Below are 21,870 nucleotides of genomic sequence, written 5' to 3'. Positions count from 1 at the left end.
CACAAATGCGCTTCTGGAAGAATGGTCAAACATTCCCATAGACACACTCCTAAACCTTGTGGACAACCATCCCAGAAGAGTTGAAGCTGTTATAGCTGCAAAGGGTGGGCCAACTCAATATTGAACCCTACGGACTAAGACTGGCATGTCATGAAAGTTCATGTGCGTGTAAAGGCAGGTGTCCCAATACTTTTGGCAATATAATGTATGTCAGTTATTTTAGTTAAGATAGGCCACTTTGTTTTTCATTCAACCAGCGGATCTAAAAAAAAAAAAATGGTGCCAATTCCACCATCCACACATTACACGATATAGTCGGCAGCACTGATCATCTGGAAAAAACCTGACAGGTATTTGTACAGAAATTGATCGATAGATCAACTTCTGTACAACCAGGGTGCCCATACATGGATTGAAATTCATTCATTCCCTGCTGAACCAGACATATTTTGATCTATGTATGGGTGGCTTTAGTCTTATAGTGTATCTACTGACAGGGGATACAGGTGTGGGTAGGTGCAGCGTGGTGCGGCGGCAGAAATTACACCTGTGGTAGATGACCAAAAACATGTATTAAAGAACAGGTTCATCTTAACAAATGGACCAGTGGGAATGCGCCACACTGGGAGGAACTCACAGTTCTGTGCAACTTGAGAATACAGCAGGTTCTGATGCACTGGCAGTGTGGCCAGTCTGGTCACACTGAGGAGAAAGGCCTGTCACTACTTGTCTGGAACTTCTTCCCTCCACTAATCACTTTCCCTGACAGACGGGTGCTCTTTCCCTGCACTATCCACTTTGCAAAATGCATGCAAATGCAAAATGCATGCCAAAACCTGGGGGCAGGGACCTCTAAAGGTTCTGTTGACCCAAGATGGCTGCCCGGGGTCACCTGTATGCAGCATAGCCAACTGGAACGCTGCCTCAGGAGACCAGGAAATCACAGAGAAACCATGTTTCTCCTGACTGCAGTGCCGCTTCGTCAAGCTGCAGACCTGTACCTGTCTACACAGGTAATGGCTAAAATCTGTTTCTCATTGGGTAGAGATCTGTTCACTTTCTGCTCCAGAGACACAACCGGAAGTAAAAGTAGACAGTTGTAAAAAATAGATTCCCTTTACTTTCAAATGTGTTGAACGCTGTAAAATGTTGTATATCTTTCCCTTTCAGTCCATGTGGGTAAACTGAGAGGGTGAAAATCTGGAGTGAGAAAACAGACAGCAATGACAACTTGACAGAAGTCCTAAGCCATCTCTAATCTATTTAAAAATAAAAACAAAATGTTTTGACCATAGAAAAGAAGGGGTATATTTATACATTTTTTTCACAGAAGATTCACCAACTTTCCCCCAGGATTTCCTAGTTAAAATGTGTAAGTCTTAAGTGAAAGCTGTGTGAAACTTGGGTAGAAACATTTATAAACAGCCCCCTAAGCCTCCCTGCTAAAATGCCGGATCCTCAGCTAGCCATTGTGCTCCATGGCCATGGGAGCAAAGAATTTGTTATTATTTAAACTCTGTGTAACCAGATTCCCCACAAGGACTAATCAATTACTATGTAACTATGTATATAACATACCTGGCCGATGCACCTGGAAGCTGGAAATCACTGTAGTAGATCACTGTAGTAGACACTACTACTCCAGTGATCTCTGTTAGGTTCTGAGTCTTGTGCCAAGATGCTTTCCTGCTGCATTCTGAACACAGGAGGTTGGCCATTCAGCATGGGTGCTATTCACAGTCTGCTTTGTGGTTTCTAAATGAATGGACTAGGTGGGGTGGTAATATCACACTCTCTACCTTGTCCAATCAGAGAAAACTTTGCATTCATTCATCACAAAGCAATCTCTGAAAGGTGCCTTTGCTGAGGGGCAGTAGAACAGCCACTCAGTGATGAACCTGCAATTGAAGATCACTAGGGTAGAAGTGTCTTCCAATGGCATTGGCTAGGCATGGTATATATATAGGTACAGGGGCGGATTGACAACTCATGGGGCCCCCGGGCAATAGGGGATCATGGGGCCCCTGTGTCCTTGCCCAAACTCAAAAAAGCCTATGAAAAAGGTACCAGGGGCATCTCATGGTGCCCCCTACTGACCCCAGGCCCTGTATAGGTATATTGGGCCAAGCTGGAGCAAATAATATCTATACCTGGAATTCAACATTAAAATTATGATAATATTTAAATAATATTATGGTAATATTTATGTTTCTGTGATTTTTTTTATGACTGTACTGTTTAGTACATTATACAAATGTAGACTAATTTGTTTGTATGTGTGCAGCAAGAGGATTCAGTGGATTCTGGTAAAAATGGAAAGAATGCTGCATCAGAAGAAGCAGGAGGCGAGGGAACAGAGGGGAAAGAAGCTGAGGAGGAAGAGGCAGATTCTGAAGGCGGTGAGGAAGAAAATGGAGGAACTTCTGCTCCAGAGGTGAGATTGTACTAACATGAGAACGAATAAATCATCAATGGAGATAGTAGAGCATTTTACAATATGCTTCCCGCCTCTTTATGTGTTCTACCTATACAAAGGTTCAGTGATTAAAGTCCTTCTATATCTTGTCTATGGCTGAAGTATATACACTATATCAGGGGTGTCATACTGGCGGCCCTCCAGCTGTTGCCAAACTACAAGTCCCATGAGGCATTGCAAGTGTAAAAGCATGACTACCAAAGGCAGAGGCATAATGGGACTTGTAGTTTTGCAACATCTGGAGGGCCACCAGTTTGACACCCATGCACTATATGTTAACAGGAATGCACAGTCTTTTCAAAGTGTTATTTAGATATATATAAAATAGGACAGCTTGATCTACATTATCTTAAAAATGTGGACTAATGCTTTAAAATTCTTTTTTCTATGCATCATATGCAACTATAAACATATGTAGAAGTAGCCATATTTGTATATTTTTTAATGCTTCTTCTCACAATGTAAGATTATGAATGTGGCAAAAATGCAAGGTTCTCTTATTTATTGTGCTCTCTTCCTCACATGTACAAAATAATACATAAAAACCTTTAGGGAAAAAAATAAGAAATATACATACCTTTCCAACAGCGAGGGTGATGTCATGCTCCTTCTGACGAGATCCTGGACTGTGTTTGGCTGTCATTTTGCAAGCTTTGGCCTAAACAGCATTTCCTGGGATCTTGCCAGAAGTAGTATGATATCACACTCTGTAGAAAGCAAGGTGGGCTTGCATTTTACTTACATTTGTTTCATTTTTTGCAGTATTTTAGAGGTGTGGACAATGTTAATATGCAGACCTTGACTGTAGTGCAAGGTCTGTTTTACATTGTGTGTAAACCCAATCATAAAATTTCTTATAAGCTTGAGCATGTTAAAGTAGGTTTTAATCTTTTTAAATCAGCAGCTAATATTAAACAATATCTGGTGATCCCACCTAACTTCCTGATTAAAGCCCCATTCATGCCTAAGTGCAGCAGGTTTTTTTTTTTAATGTGAATCTTTCACGTGTTAATGCAGGACGACCTTAGGGCAGCCCATTAACTTGAATGGGTTGCCCTATGCATGACAAATGTCCCAAAGTAACTGCAGAACTTTTTCAGTTGTGGAGCTTCGGTCATTTTTTCAGTGCATGTTTTGGTGCATTTGTAGTGCACTTTTTTGAGTGTCTGCTACCTATGCTTGGGGTGCTATTAACAATGAATGGCACTGCAAGCACCACCCCACGACCCAAAACTAAAGCATTCTTTAGAAACATTGTCACGTGTTTTCCCAAATAGAGACTACTAGTGGCCTTCATGCCAAATAGTGAAAAGAACCAAAATGAAAATGGTGCCGCCAGGGGTGGACTGACAACTCATGGGGCCCCTGGGCAATAGGGGATCATGGGGCCCCTGTGTCCTCGCCCACACCTAAACCACACCCAAAAAAGCCTATGAAAGGTACCAAGGGCATCTCATTGGGCCCCCTACTGACCCCGGGCTCTCGGGTAGTGCCCGAGTTCTCAAATGGTCAGTCCGCCCCTGGGTGCCGCGCTAATCCTCTAGAAACCCTATATATATGGCTGATGAGAACCAAGATAAGAGTAAAAAACAGTAAAGCAAATGAAAAACCGTGAAAGAAAAATTACAACAAATGCGTAATATGAAACAACATAAACAATGATAATCAATGTGAAAAAAATGTGTAAAAAATGTGAAAAAAAATGATAAGAAATCCCCTATAACAGGTGCGGAACAATACAGTGAACAGGGGTGCTCAGTCCCACCTGTATGAGAAAAAAAAGGTGGGCAAGACCACCAGGTGAATAAAATGCTCTAAGTGAACACACAGATAATAAATGTACATGAGAGAGTGGCAACAAACATGTGATCATTAAAAACAAAACCACAAAAATGACGTGATCCACAATATAATAAATGACAAGCGAGTGTATCAAATGCATAGATGAAAAAAATGACATATCAAAATCAGGACAAAACTGACAAATGTGCTATAAATAGTGAACTAAACAGACAAAAGTCCAATATAACTCCGTGTATATGCAAACAATGATTGGCGACAGGTACGGTGATCCCCTTTATCAAATGTATCCAACACCAGCTAGCGTACCTGCTCACCTCCACGCTGCGGCCCCTAAATGTATGGCCAGCCTTAGTCAGTGTGCTGGGTCACAGCACAGAAAAAAACATTCTTTGTGGACGCATATGGGCATCAGCTTGGCATTAGGGACCACCCAGCTGTCTCATACAGTTGTGACCAAAATTATTCAACCCCCACTGAAATTGAGTGTTTTGGCCAGTTTGACATTGCTTTTGATCATTCAGTCATCTTGCTTACATTTACATTAAAGAGGCACTTGTAGGTCAGACAAATATAACATAACAGTTATAATGAAATAACCACAAATGTCTTTTCTGTGCTCACAGCATTATCAGTTTTATTCAACCCCCAAGTGACATTCAATCTTAGTACTTAGTACAGCATCCTTTTACAGTTATAACAGCTTTTAAACGTGAAGCATAGCTTGACACAAGTGTCTTGCAGCGATCTACGGGTATCTTCGCCCATTCTTCATGGGCAAAGGCCTCCAGTTCAGTCACATTCTTAGGCTTGCGCACTGCAACTGCTTTCTTTAAGTCCCACCAGAGGTTCTCAATCGGATTTAAGTCTGGTGACTGCGATGGCCACTCCAAAATGTTCCAGCCTTTCCTCTGCAACCATGCTCTAGTGGACTTGGAGGTATGCTTGGGATCATTGTCCTGTTGAAAGGTCCAACGTCTCCCAAGCCTCAGGTGTGTGACGGACTGCATCACGTTTCCATCCAATATCTCCTGGTACTGAAGAGAATTCATGGTACCTTGCACACGCTGAAGCTTCCCTGTACCTGCAGAAGCAAAACAGCCCCAAAGCATGATTGACCCTCCACCATGCTTCACAGTAGGCAAGGTGTTCTTTTCATCATAGGCCTTGTTCTTCCTCCTCCAAACATAGCGTTGATCCATGGGCCCAAACAGTTCTAATTTTGTTTCATCAGTCCACAGAACACTATCCCACAACTTTTGTGGTTTGTCCACATGGCTTTTGGCATACTGCAGTCGACTCTTCTTATTCTTTGGAGACAGCAAGGGGGTACGCCTGGGAGTTCTGGCACGGAGGCCTTCATTACGCAGTGTGCGTCTTATTGTCTGGGCTGAAACTTCTGTACCCACATCTGACAAATCTTTTCTCAGTTCCTCAGCAGTCACACGGGGACTTCTCTCCACTCTACGCTTCAGGTAGCGCACAGCAGTCGAAGTCAGCATCTTCTTTCTGCCACGACCAGGTAGCGTTTCAACAGTGCCCTTTGCCTTGAATTTGCGAATGATGCTTCCTAAGGTGTCTCTTGGTATGTTTAACATCTTTGCAATCTTCTTATAGCCATTGCCCTTCCTGTGAAGAGAAATCACCTCTTCTCTTGTCTTCCTGGACCATTCTCTTGCCTTCACCATGTTTGTAACCACACCAGTAAATGTCTAGAAGGAGCTGAGTATCACAGTCATTTTAAAGCTGCCTAATTGGTGCTTATTATGCTTGATTGCTGCTCGGTGACATCCACAGGTGTTTTCAATACCTGATGGAAAGCACCTGTATGAACCTCTGTTCTTCAGAGTGGTAGTCTTTAAGGGGTTGAATAATTGTGGCAATGAAGAAACCACATAAGAACCATTTACTACTGTATTACATAAACAATTGATGTCATTTTAGTTGCATTTGGGTAGTTACAACGTCCTTGTAGGATTTGATTCTGAATACAATTCCAAATGTACACTATAGTCCCTAAACCCCTTTACAGCATTGGGGGTTGAATAATTTTGGTCACAACTGTATATGCATACAGCCAGCAGCTCTTTATAGCAAACAAAATGTCATTCCGTTAGGATTTCCATCTACTGCCTGTCTGGCTTAGAGAGTAGTAGAGAGCTCTCTCTAGTGTTCAATCTACAAATCTCTACAGAGCTGCTATGAGCAGCAAATTCAGCACTGTTCAGCACTAACAGGTGTTTCTGATCAGTGCTTGATTAAATGTATGCAATGTGATCACTGTTGTCGATACTTGGAGGAGCAACTAATTGATTTTTTTTACACCGGAGTTGCTCCAGGAAAACTTAAAGTAGAAAAAAATGTTTCCTTAACTTTTTTTTTTTTTTAAACTCCTGGTTAACCCACTGTTAACAAGACATAAATAACACCTTCTTTTTGCTGCCCTCCTTAGCTTGTTTTTTTATGACATTAAAAGAAAATTCTATTTTTTGTGCATTTATTTATTCCAAGAGTCGTAGCAAAATCATTAAGAAAAAAACATCCACATTATACACTGCTCAAAAAAATTAAAGGAAAACTTTGAAAACACATTAGATCTCAATGAGGAAAAATATTGTGCTGGATATCTATACTGATGGGCGGCACAGTGGCTTAGTGGGTAGCACATCTGCCTTGCAGTAAAATGGGTCATGAGTTTGATTCCTGACCATGGCACCTCCTGCATGGAGCTTGCATGTTCTCCCTGTGCTTGCATGGGTTTCCTCCGGGTGCTCCAGTTTCCTCCCACACTCCAAAGACATGCTGGTAGGTTAATTGGCTCCTGTCTAAATTGTCCTAGTTTCATCCCTGGCCATGCAGGATCTCCTGCATGATAGGGGTTGGGGAAAGACCTGGCAACATACCCTGTAAAATAATTGCTAAGAGATTTTATGGAAAAAGTTGCTTACAAGTGACAACCCATGCAATCGCCAAGGGTTGGATATGACTGAATGGATAGATAGATCTATACTGATATAGACTGGGTAATGTGTTAGGAAAGTAAGGATGCCCCATCATTTGATGAAAATGATCAACCTACAGAGGACTGAATTCAAGTACACCCCAAAAATCTAAATGAAAAAATTATGCAGCAGGCTTGTCCATTTTGCTGAAATTTCATTGCAGTAACTCAAAATGGTACTCAGTAGTTTGTATGGCCCCCACATGCTTGTATGCATGCCTGACAACATCAGGGCATGCTCCTAATGAGACAGCAAATGGTATCCTGGGGTATTTCCTCCCAGATCTGGACCAGAGCATCACTGAGCTCCTGGATAGTCTGAGGTGCAACCTGGTGGCGTCAGATGGATCCAAACATGATATCTCAGAGGTGTTCTATTGGATTTAGGTCAGGCGAGCATCGGGATCATTCAATGGTATCAATTCCTTCATCTTCTAGGAACTGCCAGCATACTCTTGCCACATGAGGCCAGGCATTGTCGTGCACCAGGAGGAACCCATGACCCACTGCACCAGCATAGGGTCTGACAATGGGTCCAACCTAAGGGCAGTCAGGGCGCCATTGTCTAGCCTATAGAGGTCTGTGCGTCCCTCCATGGATATGCCTCCCCAGACCATCACCGATCCACCACCAAAGCGGTCACGCTGAATGATGTTATAGGCAACATAACATTATCCATGGCTTCTCCAGACCCTTTCACATCTGTCACATGTGCTCAGGGTGAACCTGCTCTCATCTGTCAAAGGCATAGGGTACCAGCGGAAAACCTGCCAATTCTGGTGTTCAATGGTAAATGCCAATTGAGCTCTATGGTGTTGGCCAGTGAGCACAGGGCTCACTAGAGGATGTTGGGCCCTCAGTCCACCCTCATGAAGTCTGTTTCTGATTCTTTGGTCAGAGACATGCACACCAGTGGCCTGGAGGTCCTTGTGTAGGACTCTGGTAGTGCTCATCCTGTTTCTCCCTCCTTATACAAAGGAGCAGATACCGGGCCTGCTGATGGTGTAAGGACCTTCTGCAGCCCTGTCCAGCTCTCCTAGAGTAACTGCCTGTCTCCTGGAATCTCTTCCATGCTCTTAAGACTGTGCTGGGAGACACAGCAAACCTTCTGGCAAAGGCATGTATTGATGTGGCATCCTGGAAGAGTTGGACTTCCTGTGCAAACTCTGTAGGGTCCAGGTATCGCCTCATGCTACCAGTAGTGACACTGACCCTAGCCAAATGCAAAACTAGTGAAAAATAGTCAGAAAAGATGAGTAGGGAAAACAATGTCAGTGGCCTCTACCTATAAAAGCATTCCTGTTTTGGGGGTCATCTCATTGTTGCCCATCTAGTACACCTGTTGTCAATTTTATTAACACCAAAGCAGTTGAAACTGATTAACAACCCCTTCTGCAACTTAACTGACCAGATCAATATCCCAGGAGTTTAATTGACTTGATTCTATACTCTGATTAAAAAGTGTTCCTTTAATTTTTTTTAACAGTGTATTTTAAAAATGCTTAATTTGTGGAAAACATTTTACCACATTTGGTTGCAGAAACACAATTTTAGTCTCATTAAATTGTAAATTGCAGAAGACAATAAACATCTTTATACAGTATATAACATTTATTGCTTTAAAATGATCAATTGTCCAACTGGACTTTTTTTTCTCTATTTTTTTTTAGTATTTGTTACCTGAAAAATAGAGATAAAGAAAAACCTTTGAAAGTAAATACAAACAAAAAGTGCCTTGTTTCCCAAAAGAAATATATATACTTAATTTATGTATCATATGTAATCACATAGTTGTGGTCAAATTAACAGGTCCATAGCTGAAATGCTAAAATGGCTCTAAAGTTTAAGTGAAAGACAAGCCTAATTATATGGCCTCATGTGCACTGGGCCTTTTTGAAGTTACAGCTAGGGGCATCAAAGTTTTTTTTTACTGCCTCTAAATTCCCCTGCATGTTATCCTATGTGTCCATGCACAAATAAGCTTTTAGAAGCATTTTGTGGAGGGAGAGTTTAGTAGCAGAAAAGACCCACTGCCAGGGCGTCCTGGAGCAGTGGCGTTTTTGTGTGTAAATGTGTAAATGCTCCTAAACACAAGGAGCATTTAGCCAATCACCATTAATTTATTTTAAAGGCCAGAATAAATTATTTATGTAATGTAATTGATTAACACCCAAATGCTTGACCAAAGTAAATGCGGTACACACTTTTACCTGCGTCACGTGTTTTTTTGGCCAAATTGCTGCTGGCTTCTAGGGGAGTTAAAATTAAATGTCAGTGAGCATGAGGCCTATCTATTCCTAAAAATGTTTCCTCCCTCTCTCCCAACTGAACAAGCCCAGTAGTAAAGCAACTCGAACGGGAGCACTCACAGCATGAAACAGTGATGTGCTAGGAGAAGTAGGTCTTTAGGTGTGCCAACAGCTTCAGTCTCAAAGGGTGGAAAGTAGCCTGGCCAGTCCAAACCCAAATGGGGAGGCTGCCAGGTAGGATGGCATGCCCCTGCACTTTCCTTACGCTTCTAGAACCTCTCCCTGATGCTAAAGCACTTTTCCTGCCAGACAAGCAAACTGTCCCTACTCTAGCCATACACAAAATGCCCCAGGGTCTTAACTAGACTCTGGCTAACCCAAGATGGCCACCAAAGTTACATGAGGAGCCAGCATCTAATTGAATAGCTGCCCGTGTGACCCAGGAAACCATAGAGGAATTAGGTTCCTCTTGACTTCCTCTCCCTTTGCAGTACCCCTGCGGTTGAGTGCCACCTGCAATACAGAAAATAGGTTGCACCGGCCTACATGCCTGTACTGTGAAGGTCCTCCTACTGCAAAAAAACTACAGGGGGTGGACACAAGATCAGTCACACTGTACAGGGAGAGAGAGCGGCAGTGAGTGGTCTTTATTATAGGAGACTCCTGAATAGAGGCAAAGAGCAAAAGTTGTTCCATGCTTGATTACTGTATAAATCTGGAAGAAATACAAATAGATCACCAAGATTTAAGTAAGAATACATGTGTCATTTGTAGCTGCTGACTTTTAATTTTTTTGGGGGAGACTGGAGCTCCTCTTTAATATGTGTTTGGTTTTAAAGGGAATGAGGTGGCAACCATAATAGAAAAGTAAGCATGTACAATTGTAAAAGTAGTAATAAATTGCCCTAATGTAAATACAACTCAACAGCTATACTCATTGAACATATAGCATACTTTCCCTCTAAAGCTCTGAAGTGTAACACATACAGTACACTAATTACTAGAGTAGTTCAACTGTACTATATAAAAGAGTTGTCAGTTTATCTTACTTACAAATCTTACCATGTGATTAGGTTGAAGAAAGTACTGCAAGCATGAATGAGACAGGCACTGAACAGACGAGCTCTGCGAGCGAGAGCAGCACTGACATGCAGCCTACACAAGCCGGCACCATAGAGCCTGCCACTACACAACTTGAGGAGAATGCTGGTGTGCCCACTGAGCTCCCTAGGAGTAGTGACTATGAAAACGTAGGCACTGAAGAAGGAAGCAATGGAGGTGTCCCAAGCACCACTGCTCCATATGATCCAGAGTATAATGAGTACCAATATGAAAATGGTTACTATGACCATGAAAATGAAGTTGACCCTAGGAGAGTAAGAGGTGATAACTATATCAGATACGAAGATGAGTATGATCCCCATGCACACCAGTATCAATATTATCAATAAAGTAAAAAGCTGAAAGGTCGTGCATTTATTTTATTGTTTTATCTTACTCTGTACTACCTTTTATTTAAATTGGTATAGGATTAAAACTTTTGTCAGATATTAAAAAGTTGTACATCCTCTAATATTCAAAATTCACTGTACAAACTCATCTAATCTGACAATTGAACTCAGGTATTCACTTTATTTAAAGGGCTTTTCCACTTTATAGAGTTTGACACTTGATTTATGGTGCCTAAAGCAACAGTGAGGGATTTGTTCACAACCCCCATAATCAACACTGGGATGATCTTCATGCAAATGATTGCAGTGGCATGACTGTCTGAATTTGTCCATGCCATTGTACCAGTGCCATTCTATTAATATGGAATAACTGCCATGCCAAGTTATTATTAGAGTGGATATCAGACACAAAGTGGGGACCTTAGTGGAAGCCAAGGCGGTTCATGTCTAAAAAGAGGAAAGGCCTTTTAACAAACACTGCAAGTTATGATAGCACTGAAAGAACATGCTGAGCGTCCATATTAGTGTAATTTCCTTAGAGAAAATATGGAGACTTTGTATTGCAGACCTGCTTCCGAAAAAAATGCAAGTTCCCTAGCTTTGTTCTGACTCTGCGGTTTAAATGCTCTCTCATTGACTGAAACAAGTAAGCATGTCAGAGATGTCAGGGTAAAATCATATGTACTTGAAGCAGAACTAAACTCTGTCAATTAAAATGAACTATTTTAAACATTTTGCTGCTACAGTAGCATTAGTAAAAAAGAAAGTAAGGTATATTGTATTTACTTGTTTTGAACTTTTTTTTTTACATTTCTTCAGTTGCTTCCTAGTTTCTGGCCTTGGCCAAAACAATGTCATACATCCCAGGGGTCTTCACGGGCATGTTTTTTCTTTTATCTGGAGGAGGGGAGGAGGGGCTTTCTCAGCTAAATACACCCTCCTGCCTACACGCCTGAGCTGAGGGCAGATGGATTCCAGGAAGTAAATGCTACATGAATCATCTGCCCTTACTCAGGATAGTTGCAGCTATGGGTTTTTTTTCAGGGTGATTTCACAACAAAATGGGTGAAATTTGCTTTGAATAATAAAATAGATTAATAGTGTTTTCAGTTTGTAGTGTTCAGATACAGTTTAGTTCTGCTTTAAATACATATTTGTTTAGGTCAGTTACTCAATGTATTGAAGCCAAAGGGTCAGCATAACAGTCAGGCACATGCATTTGCAAAATGAGAAGCCAACAATGATAGTCACCATGTTCCTCTCAAGAAAAAAATCTCTTTGAAAACAATAGATTAAAGCAGGCCACACATGGGTCGAATTCCAAAAGAAAACATCAAAAACATCATTAGTTCTGTAATCCGATGGTGCCACCAATGATTTTGAAAATCGGTCATTTTTCACCAATTTTCTAGCATGACCGATAAACAAAATGGGGAGGAACCACGAAAATTGGCCAGTACCATTGCCCCACTAACAGAGCAAAAATCAACCAATTATTCTTAGGTCTGATTTGCGAACTAAAAATCGTTCGAAAAAACGACCCATGTATGGCCGGCCTTAGACATTTTTGCCAGGATGATCAAATACAGCAGACATAACAAGCCTTTGCATAGCCCATGGTATGAATATATTTGAAAATGAATATGAGTATAAACTTTAATTTTCAGCATGGGTACTCAGTATGATCTTTAAATATTTTTCTTACACTGTCTTACAAACATATACTTATCCAAGGTGCTTTTTTAAATATATCAGTATTTATGAAAAATCTGGCACTGACATTTAACACAGTTTACAGGTAAATATTGTAATTTTCGGTATCTGTAATGAAGGAAATATCACCTAATAAAGCTCTGAAATAAGGCAGATCACTTCTTTTTTGATGGAAATATAACTTTGTCTGACATGTGAAATAGCAATTGCATAATCTTCAGTACTCTACAAACTAAAAAAATATATAAACTTCTTTATATTCGTTGTCACAGAACATGTTAAATATGTAAAATAAAAAATACAATGTTTGCTATATTCTAAGAGTCTTGTGTATCATTCTATACTGCTGAATTTGTTCCAGGATAAAAATGTATTAGGTTGTATTAGTTACAGGGGATTTATGAAAAAAAAAATTTGTTGTTAGATTTTGGACACTCATGGGTTATTGAAGACTCCCTAATTCCCATAGCCTCCAAGCAAACAACAGATGAACTGAACTATGTTGCTTGAAATCAAAAGAAATTAGGTCTGCTGGGAACCAATATATTTTAACAGCATAACTACTACTACAGGGCGACAGGGCTGAGCAAAATCACACACATATATATATATATATATATATATATATATATGTGTGACTTTGTACTTCTGGGTAGGGGGCACGCACATGCCGCACGCTCGTCCTACCTGCGCCGCCAGTGGTGGCTACAGCTTTCGATCACCGGGTCCCAGCCGGAGATTCCCCGCTGACACCTTGCGATCGCTGAGAAACACTGATAGGGGAGAGGTCTGTATGTAAGCAATACAGATCTCTCCCCTGTCAGCTCCAGCACGCTGCATTGTATTGCTCTGCAACGCAAAGCAATACAAAGCAGTGTGCTTACACAGTAAAACAAACACAGCACACAGTTAACCCTTTGATCACCCCAGATGTTAACCCCTCCCTGCCTAGTATCATTAGTACATTTTCAGAGCTTTTTATTTGGGGATGTCAGTGACAGTCAGTTCCCCCAGTGTCAGAATGCCCGCCGCAGTCCCGCTATAAGTCACTGATTGCCTCCATTACTAGTATAAAAAAAAACAAATTCTGGTATATATACCGCCATTTGTAGAAGCTATAACGTTCACGTAAACCAATTAATTTACACGTATTGAGATTAAGACATGTAGCAAAATACATTTTGGTCTAAATTTATGATGAAATTTTATTTTTTAAATTTTTGTATTGGATCTATTTATAGCAAAAAGTTAAAAATATTGTTTTTTTTTTTCAAAATTGTATTTTTTTATTTATAGCGCAAACAATTAAAATCGCAGAGGCGATCAAATACCGCCGAAAGTAAGCTCCATTTGTGGGGAAAAAGTACATACATTTAATTTGGGTGCAGTGTTGCATAACCGCGCAATTGTCAGTTAAAGTAACTCAGCGCCGTATCGCAAAAAATGGCCTGGTCGGGGGGGGGGGGGGGGGTAAGTCCTCTGGAGGGCAAGTGGTTAAGGCTGTAATATCATAAGAAATCTAAACAGCAGTAGGAGCTGCAGCCTAAGTCTTTAAGGCCTCATTTACACAGGTGGACAAGGCCATGACAGTACACATTGCTGTGAGTGTGGTGCAGTGAAAATTATACCACTATCATGTAGATGGAAGTGTGCTGCAACCAGGGGCGGACTGACCATTGGAAACTCGGGCACTGCCCGAGGGCCCGGGGTCAGTAGGGGGCCCCATGAGTTGCCCCTGGTACCTTTTTCATAGGCTTTTTTGAGTTTGGGCAAGGACACAGGGGCCCCATGATCCCCTATTGCCCGGGGGCCCCATGATTTGTCAGTCCGCCCCTGGCTGCAACCATTCTGCAACAGTTCTGCGGGCTTTGAAAGTTTAACACAGGCAGTGAGATGGGGTAGCAAACACAGCCACATGTCTAACAAAAAAGCTTAAGAGCGGAGTCTTCTCAATTTTTCCTAAAAACGACTGAATATTTACCTCTATTGCTCCTCAAGGGCCTCAGGGGGCTCCATGGCAATGCGGCTCCCTGGCAATGAGGCTCCATGGCTAGGTTCACACCTATGCAATTTGCATTGGATCCCTTTCTGCATTGCATTTTGCTTTGCATTTTTGCCATGTTTTTTACATTTTTGACACAATTTTTTAAATTTTTGACACATTGACACATTTTTCTTGTTGCTAGGCAGATTTAAAACAAAAAAGGCATCGAACACGCAGCAGAAATGTATAAAAAATGCAGCAAAAATGCACTACTTTTCAGCAGCATTTCCATTGTAGTCTACAAAACCAAAAACACAACTTTTTGCGTTAATAAAAGTCCCTGACCCTCTCTAAAAAATGCACCGGGTGAAAAGGCTGTAAACGTGTTCCATAGGAAATCATGTTAAATGGACTGTCCTGAATTTCTACAAAATACTGCAGAAAACGCTTAGGTGTGAACCTAGTGTTAATGTATGAAAGTATAATTAGCAGATATAGGAATGCAAACTATGACACCCGCTGGCATAGGCCACAGATATGGCAGTGGAGAATTTGGAATACTATTTGGCTTGTAATAACTCTCTGGGCTACCAAGCTCTCACACTAAAAATTGTAGTTATATCCTGGGTCAGCTTTGGTATGCAGAATTATAAAGGTATATTGAATGCAATATTTTATTCCCATTTATAGATTTTTAAATCTAAAAATTTTGCAGTCTTCTGTATATTAAAGCCAAGTTGCAAAAATTACTTCACATACATTTTGTAAGCTTATGTACTGTAAACTCAATCACTAAAATCTTATATAAATGTTAACATGCTTATGTACATTGTAACTTCAGTGGTGATTTTTAGTGTTGTTAAATCTGCAACTTTTAGTGCGATAATACTTGTTATTCTGCTATAAAGATCCCTTTTCAGGCATAGACGGGAAGTGGCTGCATGGAGGATGTAAGAGATCAGTGTGTGAAGTTTTTGTAGACTTTGACAGAAAAGGTCTAGATTTGCATTCACATTCAGCTGTTGATATCTCTGCATCTAGCAATCATTTTGATATGCAGTTCCTACTAAACATGACCTCTGTATATGCATTATTTTCATCATAGGCTAAGTATGATTTGCTTAGGTTTGTGAAAGCTTTTTGTTAAATGTGTTTAGAACCACCATTTTCATTTTGCTTTTATATCTTTTAATGGGATATTCGTTTTCATCTTGTAGATAAGTGGTTTTAAAGCCTTAAAGTGATTCTAAAGGTTATTTAAAAAAAAAAAAAAAAACACGTCATAGTTTTGCACATCCTCTTCTTCTCGGGTCCCCCGCTGGCTCTACTGGCTCCTCCCTCTTGACCAGTGGCTCAAAAAGCAAGCTGCTAGCTATGGGGGTACTGATGCATGCTCACTCCCAAGTCCTACTCTATGTATCCAAAAGACACATACAGCTGTTGCTCGACCCCACCCTCTGCTGATTTTTTTAAACTTTTATATAGCTAATGCAGCATAATAAGTTGGAACACCCAAGATGAACAGGAATAGTGAAGACTTCAAGATGCGCAGGAACAGAGCTAGGAACCAAGGCAGGGAGATTTTACTACCAGTATCTCCAAGAGAAATAGAAGGCTCACTGAGTATTCAGCCACCAGACCTATAGCTTGGCCTGCCTAATCGCAGGCTATCCCCTCTTCAGTCTGACATGAATGCTGCTGCCAGACTCATCCACCATACTAACTGTTCCATATCTGCCATCCCTCTCTGCCAATCCCTCCACTGGCTTGCCATTGCCCAATGAATGAAATTCAAAACATTAACAATAACGTATAAAGCCATTTGTAACTGGTCTCCACATATCACCAAAACCGTCCTCTCCGCTCCTCCCACAACCTCCTGCTCTCTAGCTCCCTTGTCTCCTAATACCATGTTCATCTCCAGGACTTCTCCAGAATCTCCCCCATCCTTTGGAACTCTCTACCTCAATCTAGCAGAGTATCGCCTACTCAGCCCACTTTTAGGCGATCTCTGAAAACCTATCTCTTCAAGGAAGCCTATCCTACCTTCAGCTACTAACGGAATCTTCTATTCCTTCTACCAGTCCATCCCCCACAGTTATTACATTTTGCACCACCAGCCCCTCCCTCTTAGATTGTAAGCCCCAAGAAGCAGGGCCCTCCTAATCCTCTTGTATTGAACTGTATTGTTGCTGTATTGTCTCCCTTTATTTTGTAAAGCACTGAGCAAACTGTTGGCCCTTTATAAATCCTGTATAATAATAATAGCTGACGTATTATATTTGGGTGCATAGAACTGTTATGGACATACTCCTTCTTTACAGTCTGATAACAGATATATAAAAACATTTTGTGATAGTAAGACCTACTATGATAAATACAGTATATATACAATGCATTGCCATGGGGTGATTTAAATTCTGCAGGTATAATTAGTTCATCTGCTTGTATTTTTCAACATCATTAGGTTGAAGACAGCACTGCAAGTCAGAATGAGACAGATACAGAGCAGCCAAGCACAGCCAGTGAGAGCAGCACTGAACTGCAGCCAACACAAGCCGCCACTATTGCTTCTTCCACTGAGGCACATGATAATAATGGTGCAGCCAATGAAATCTTAGGTAATGAGGAGGGAAGCAATGGGGGTGCTGAAAACGCTGCTGCTCCATATTATCCTGATAACAGGTACAATGAGCATTATGACCCTCATGACCCTTATGGAAATGATAAAGGTGACTATTACAGAAGATATGAAGAATACTACAGACAACAACTCTATGCTCACCACTATCATTATTATCAATAAAAAATACCACCAAACCAAGAGAAAAACAAGAAATGTTAAAAGGCAAAGCCATAATTTATACATTATTTAACGTATCACTTTGGATATTCTAATTCTGAGAATGACAATGGTATTACAATAATGCATTCTTGAATTCCCTGGAACTGTACTTTAAGTATTTATATAAGAAAATGTTCTATAACTGTCCTATGCATTCACTGAAGCAGCTCAGGTATCTACACCTTGTTAACAAACCTACATCAGTAGGGGAGCCTGTTAATAGCTAAAATGAAGCTCCAATTTTCTTCACATTTCATTTGTAAGTTACTTTTGAAATGATATCTTATTTTTGGTTTCTTTATACTTTTTCTTATCTAGGCTTTTGAAGTATACATTGTGCCCAGTAGAAGATGTTGAAATGTTCCTTTAGAACAATAGAAGCAGAAAAACAAAACTTTATACACTATTGTAGATAACTGGGTAAAGTATTGTATGGTAACACAAAACATAAAAATATTTCCTACTGGGTATAAAATATACTTTTATCTTATTCTGTATGTTTATTGTACATTCAAGCTTCAAGGTACAGAGACACAGGAACAACATGGTCATTTGGCTAGTGACCTCAAATTGGGTATAATAACGCTTCATAAATACCCTACACCTCAGGTAATAATCAATGCAAAGGAAAATATTACTTCAATAGGCTGCCTTATGAGAAAATTATTTTTAAAAGTTCACAAAAACTTTTTTGAGGTTGTCTTTTTTAATTTTAACTGAAAAAATGCCAAAGCCACTTCTTCTATTTAGCATTTTGATGCTTCATATTAATGTGTTTCTTTATAAACATTAGTTTTACTTCTGAAATATTTGCTTTTTATGAGTCAGGCTTCACAAGGCAAAATGTGTTATTTACAAAGGAAGGCTGATAAAGATGGGGTAATTTTTTGTTTTGGTTTATTTTTTCTTTAGTTTTTTTTTTTGTTAAATAATGCTTCTTTACTGCATTTTAACTATTTTTTACAGCATTTCTTGTTTTTTCTTATTATTCTACATTTATATATTAGTAGAAAAGCCTATGGTAGCAAATGACAAATAACTAGCACATGCTGGTGAGATTAAATGTCAGTTTTCACTGGTTATTTTATACAAAAATTGTCACAAATGTTGAATACCATTACCATTTCAAAAGGATATACGTTAGTATTGCATATGCACTCTCCATATGGTACATTCAAAGAACAGGCATACTTACCACTGAAAGTGAAAATGAATGTGAAAAGTCCTAGAAAACATCAATGCAGACTTTTGCCTCTTCCTGCCCTGTGAAAGCCAGCCATCTCCTAAGTTGGAGGGTCTAAGCAAGTGAAAATGATATACAGCAGTTATACTATTTAGAAGGACTGGGAAAATTGGAAGGTGTGCTTGCTATAATTAAGTTAAGTAAACTAAGTTATGGGGGAAAATCAGCACAGAAATTATCTTTATTTTCCCCTTAGTTACATTTTAAATTACAAAATGGTATATTATCTATATATCTTACAGAAAAATATTACCTGCAATCCTTTTGAACCTACAATGAATACATTTTTTAACTTAAACACATTTGTATTACTGTTGATATAAGCAGGTTACTGTTAAACAATTCTTTGCATCCAGTTTGCTTTTTGTATCAGCTGCCTATTGCTTCTTCTCAGAAAATGTCATTAAAATAAACTATTTGCTCTCTACTTCAGAGTTTGGTGTTTTCATAATTTAAAAAAAATTAAAGAATGAAACTCTTTAATTAAATATGCTTTACAGCCGAACTTACAAAAGAACTTTATAAAATAGTCAGTGGCTAGTTAGCAAACAAGCAGTAAAGCAATCTTTACAATAACCTCTTGGCACTGGCGCCCTTTAAGAGTTTCAGAAGTCGGGAGGTTGGGTTTTAGGGTCGTGACCGCCGTGATTCGCAATCATGGTGGTCACATGATTGAAAAAGGTCCCGATTGAAAAGGAAGATCGGGACCTTTCCGGGACATATGTGCTGGGAGCGTGCAGGCTGCACGCTCTCAGCACATTTTTAATTTCTAATTGCACGCAAATATGCCGCCGCTCGGCGTCAAGGCCCAGACGCTGAGAGGCTGCATATTTGCGTGTGATTGGCTTCAAGGGGTTAAGAACCCCACCCTCCATTACAGGAGTCCCCCCTTACATCAGAATCTCCTCTTATATTACAGTCCCCCCCTTAGATCAGAGCCCCCCTTATATAAGTTTCCCTTTATATCACACCACCAGCCAGAATGTGAATGTCACTGTGGTACTTAAATCCAAAAATAACCCTTTACACCCACAAACACCAGCTGCCCCCATATATTTTAACAGAAACACACACACTTCTCACAGCATCTGAATTAACAATTCTGATCTAAAGAACTGTCTGTGACACTCACTGCCATGCCAGACAAAAAAAATAAGTTTAAAATATGGTAAGGACCCTTTAATTTCTTCTTTAAATCATTCAGAGAATCAGCTGAAAGATGTTTAAAAAAAAAAAGAAAACCAGTGCAGGAACATAATTGCAGAAAAAAATATTCCAAAATAGACAATGAGCAACAGTAAAAGAAATAGGGTTAAAATTTACTCTGTACGAAGGAAAGTACTTAAAATTTCCAATTTCGGTTCCTTCAGAATAGTTTGAGTGCATAACACATAGAACAGGAGAGACATATGCCCTCAACCATGTTGATGAGAGTAAGGCCATCTTCCGTAAAACCCAGGTCTGGTGGCAGTGGGAGTCTACAGATGGGGGGTTTATCGGAATCTGGAAATAAGGGGGTCACCAGATACCATCCCCCCATGTGAGTGAATAAGAAGTACCCCACACTTATTATCTGTAGTTACTCATTTGAAAAAAAAATTGTAAAGTAAATAAGGACACCTCCATGTGAGAATTCCATGTTGAGGGCATATAACATGGTATGTTTCAGGAGGGGGGAAAAAACTTGCTGTCCTCCCACCTCTCTTGCTGGCCAGCCAAACTTCATGCTGGGATAAAGGTCCGCTATAGACTGTGGGGGGATCCCAAGCATCTTGTTTTATTTGGGTTCCCTTAACATGCATACCAGACCCTCATAAAGGATTTTTAGGAGGAACCCAACACTTTTTGTTGTGTGCAGTTCTCCTTAACATCTGTACCAGACCCTCATCTAAGATAAGATCTGATATGGATGAAGGTAATCCCCAGACACTTTATTTCGTTGTACATTTCACTTTTACTGTAGTGCATTGTATAGAATGTAAATGTCAGTTTTGCTGTAGGCATCCCCCAGGCATGTTATTTAAAGGCATTTGGCATTTTAGTATTTCATTGTAAGCATTATTAAATGTATTGCTCTTCGCCAAACAGTATTTGTTTTGCATTGGTAAATGTCTCAGCTCCCAATGCCCTGAATTTGGCAATCCTAGATGCCCTCTTTCCCAGCACATGCCATGATGAGAAGGCATTTTGAACTTAGGGAGTACACAGAGGGTGAGGGGACAACTTCTTCCCTCAGATCCCTTTAGTTCCATGCACCCCACAGAGCTTACCTCCCAGCTCTCCTCCCCTCATTCATCCAAAGCAGCCTAAGCAGTCCTCTTCAGATTGGCACTACTGATTCAGGGTCCAATGAAGAAAAAAAACATCCAAGAGGTGCTGGGACTTTGATGCAAGTTCATACAAAGTAGTAAGAGGACAAACAGAGAGCTCACTCGCTCAGGTTAGGATCTTCACAACAGAAAGGGCTATCCTCCAGTAGATACCCCTAAGGTTACCAGAAAAAAATCACGCATCAAAAGAATCAAAGGATAAAAGAGTTCAAATTAATTTATTTGTTTACATTAAACAATATTCGATAGTTAGAAAAAATGGCCCCTTCATCAGGGCTTCAGCTGAAATAAGAACCTTGAATGGACTCAAAAATAGGGCGTTCCTGTATGAATCAATGAAGGGAAGCTAAATGCTGGATCAGGAGAGTTACTGGCCAGCTGTATCTGCATGAGCAATCAAGATAAGATTAAATCTAATTATCAAATCTGCTGAGGACCGGATGACAAGTTGCTAACCCTTCTTTGTATGTAGTGCATGCTCTAATGTACCTTTGTAGTGCATGCTCTAATGCATTGCATATCTTTCCAGAGAATGGCAAAGTTAATTGTAATCTCAACAATTTTACTCATGAGAGATAAGTGACATTTTGCATAGCGTTAAGGATTGATGTAGCAGGTGAAGGAACACCAGAGCCTATGACAGTATATATGAAAAAAAAACATTAACTATAGTATCTGCTAATGTCTGTGCAAGAGGAGTGCTCCTGTGTGACAAGGGGATGCCAGGATAGCCTGGACTCCTGCAACTCTTACTATCTTTCAACGCTGCTGACTGGAT

The 21,870-nt window shown here is 40.2% G+C and overlaps 1 protein-coding gene across 2 annotated transcripts in view; it reads left to right on the top strand.

Annotated features, from left to right (window-relative positions):
- Window positions 1-19,189, top strand: part of LOC149460500 (uncharacterized) — a 44,568-nt gene extending 25,379 nt beyond the window's left edge. Inside the window, exons 6-7 of one of the 2 annotated variants that reach the window (XM_089679561.1) lie at window positions 2,285-2,434; window positions 17,142-19,189. In XM_089679561.1, coding sequence (XP_089535687.1) covers window positions 2,285-2,434; window positions 17,142-17,480 — 489 coding nt within the window. In that variant the 3' untranslated portion in view covers window positions 17,481-19,189. Of the gene's footprint in view, window positions 1-2,284; window positions 2,435-10,599; window positions 13,006-17,141 lie in introns of those variants that run through there. The other variant, XM_089679560.1, reaches the window with a different exon arrangement.
- The last annotated feature ends 2,681 nt before the right edge of the window (window positions 19,190-21,870 follow it).

The sequence above is a fragment of the Staurois parvus genome, unplaced genomic scaffold (genome assembly GCF_062004578.1).
Source record: "Staurois parvus isolate SC_StPar_1 unplaced genomic scaffold, SC_StPar_1.0 ptg000227l, whole genome shotgun sequence".
Classification (NCBI taxonomy): Eukaryota; Metazoa; Chordata; class Amphibia; order Anura; family Ranidae; genus Staurois; species Staurois parvus.
The sequence above is the reverse complement of the archived record's forward strand: the minus strand, read 5'-3'. Positions and strand labels throughout refer to the sequence as shown.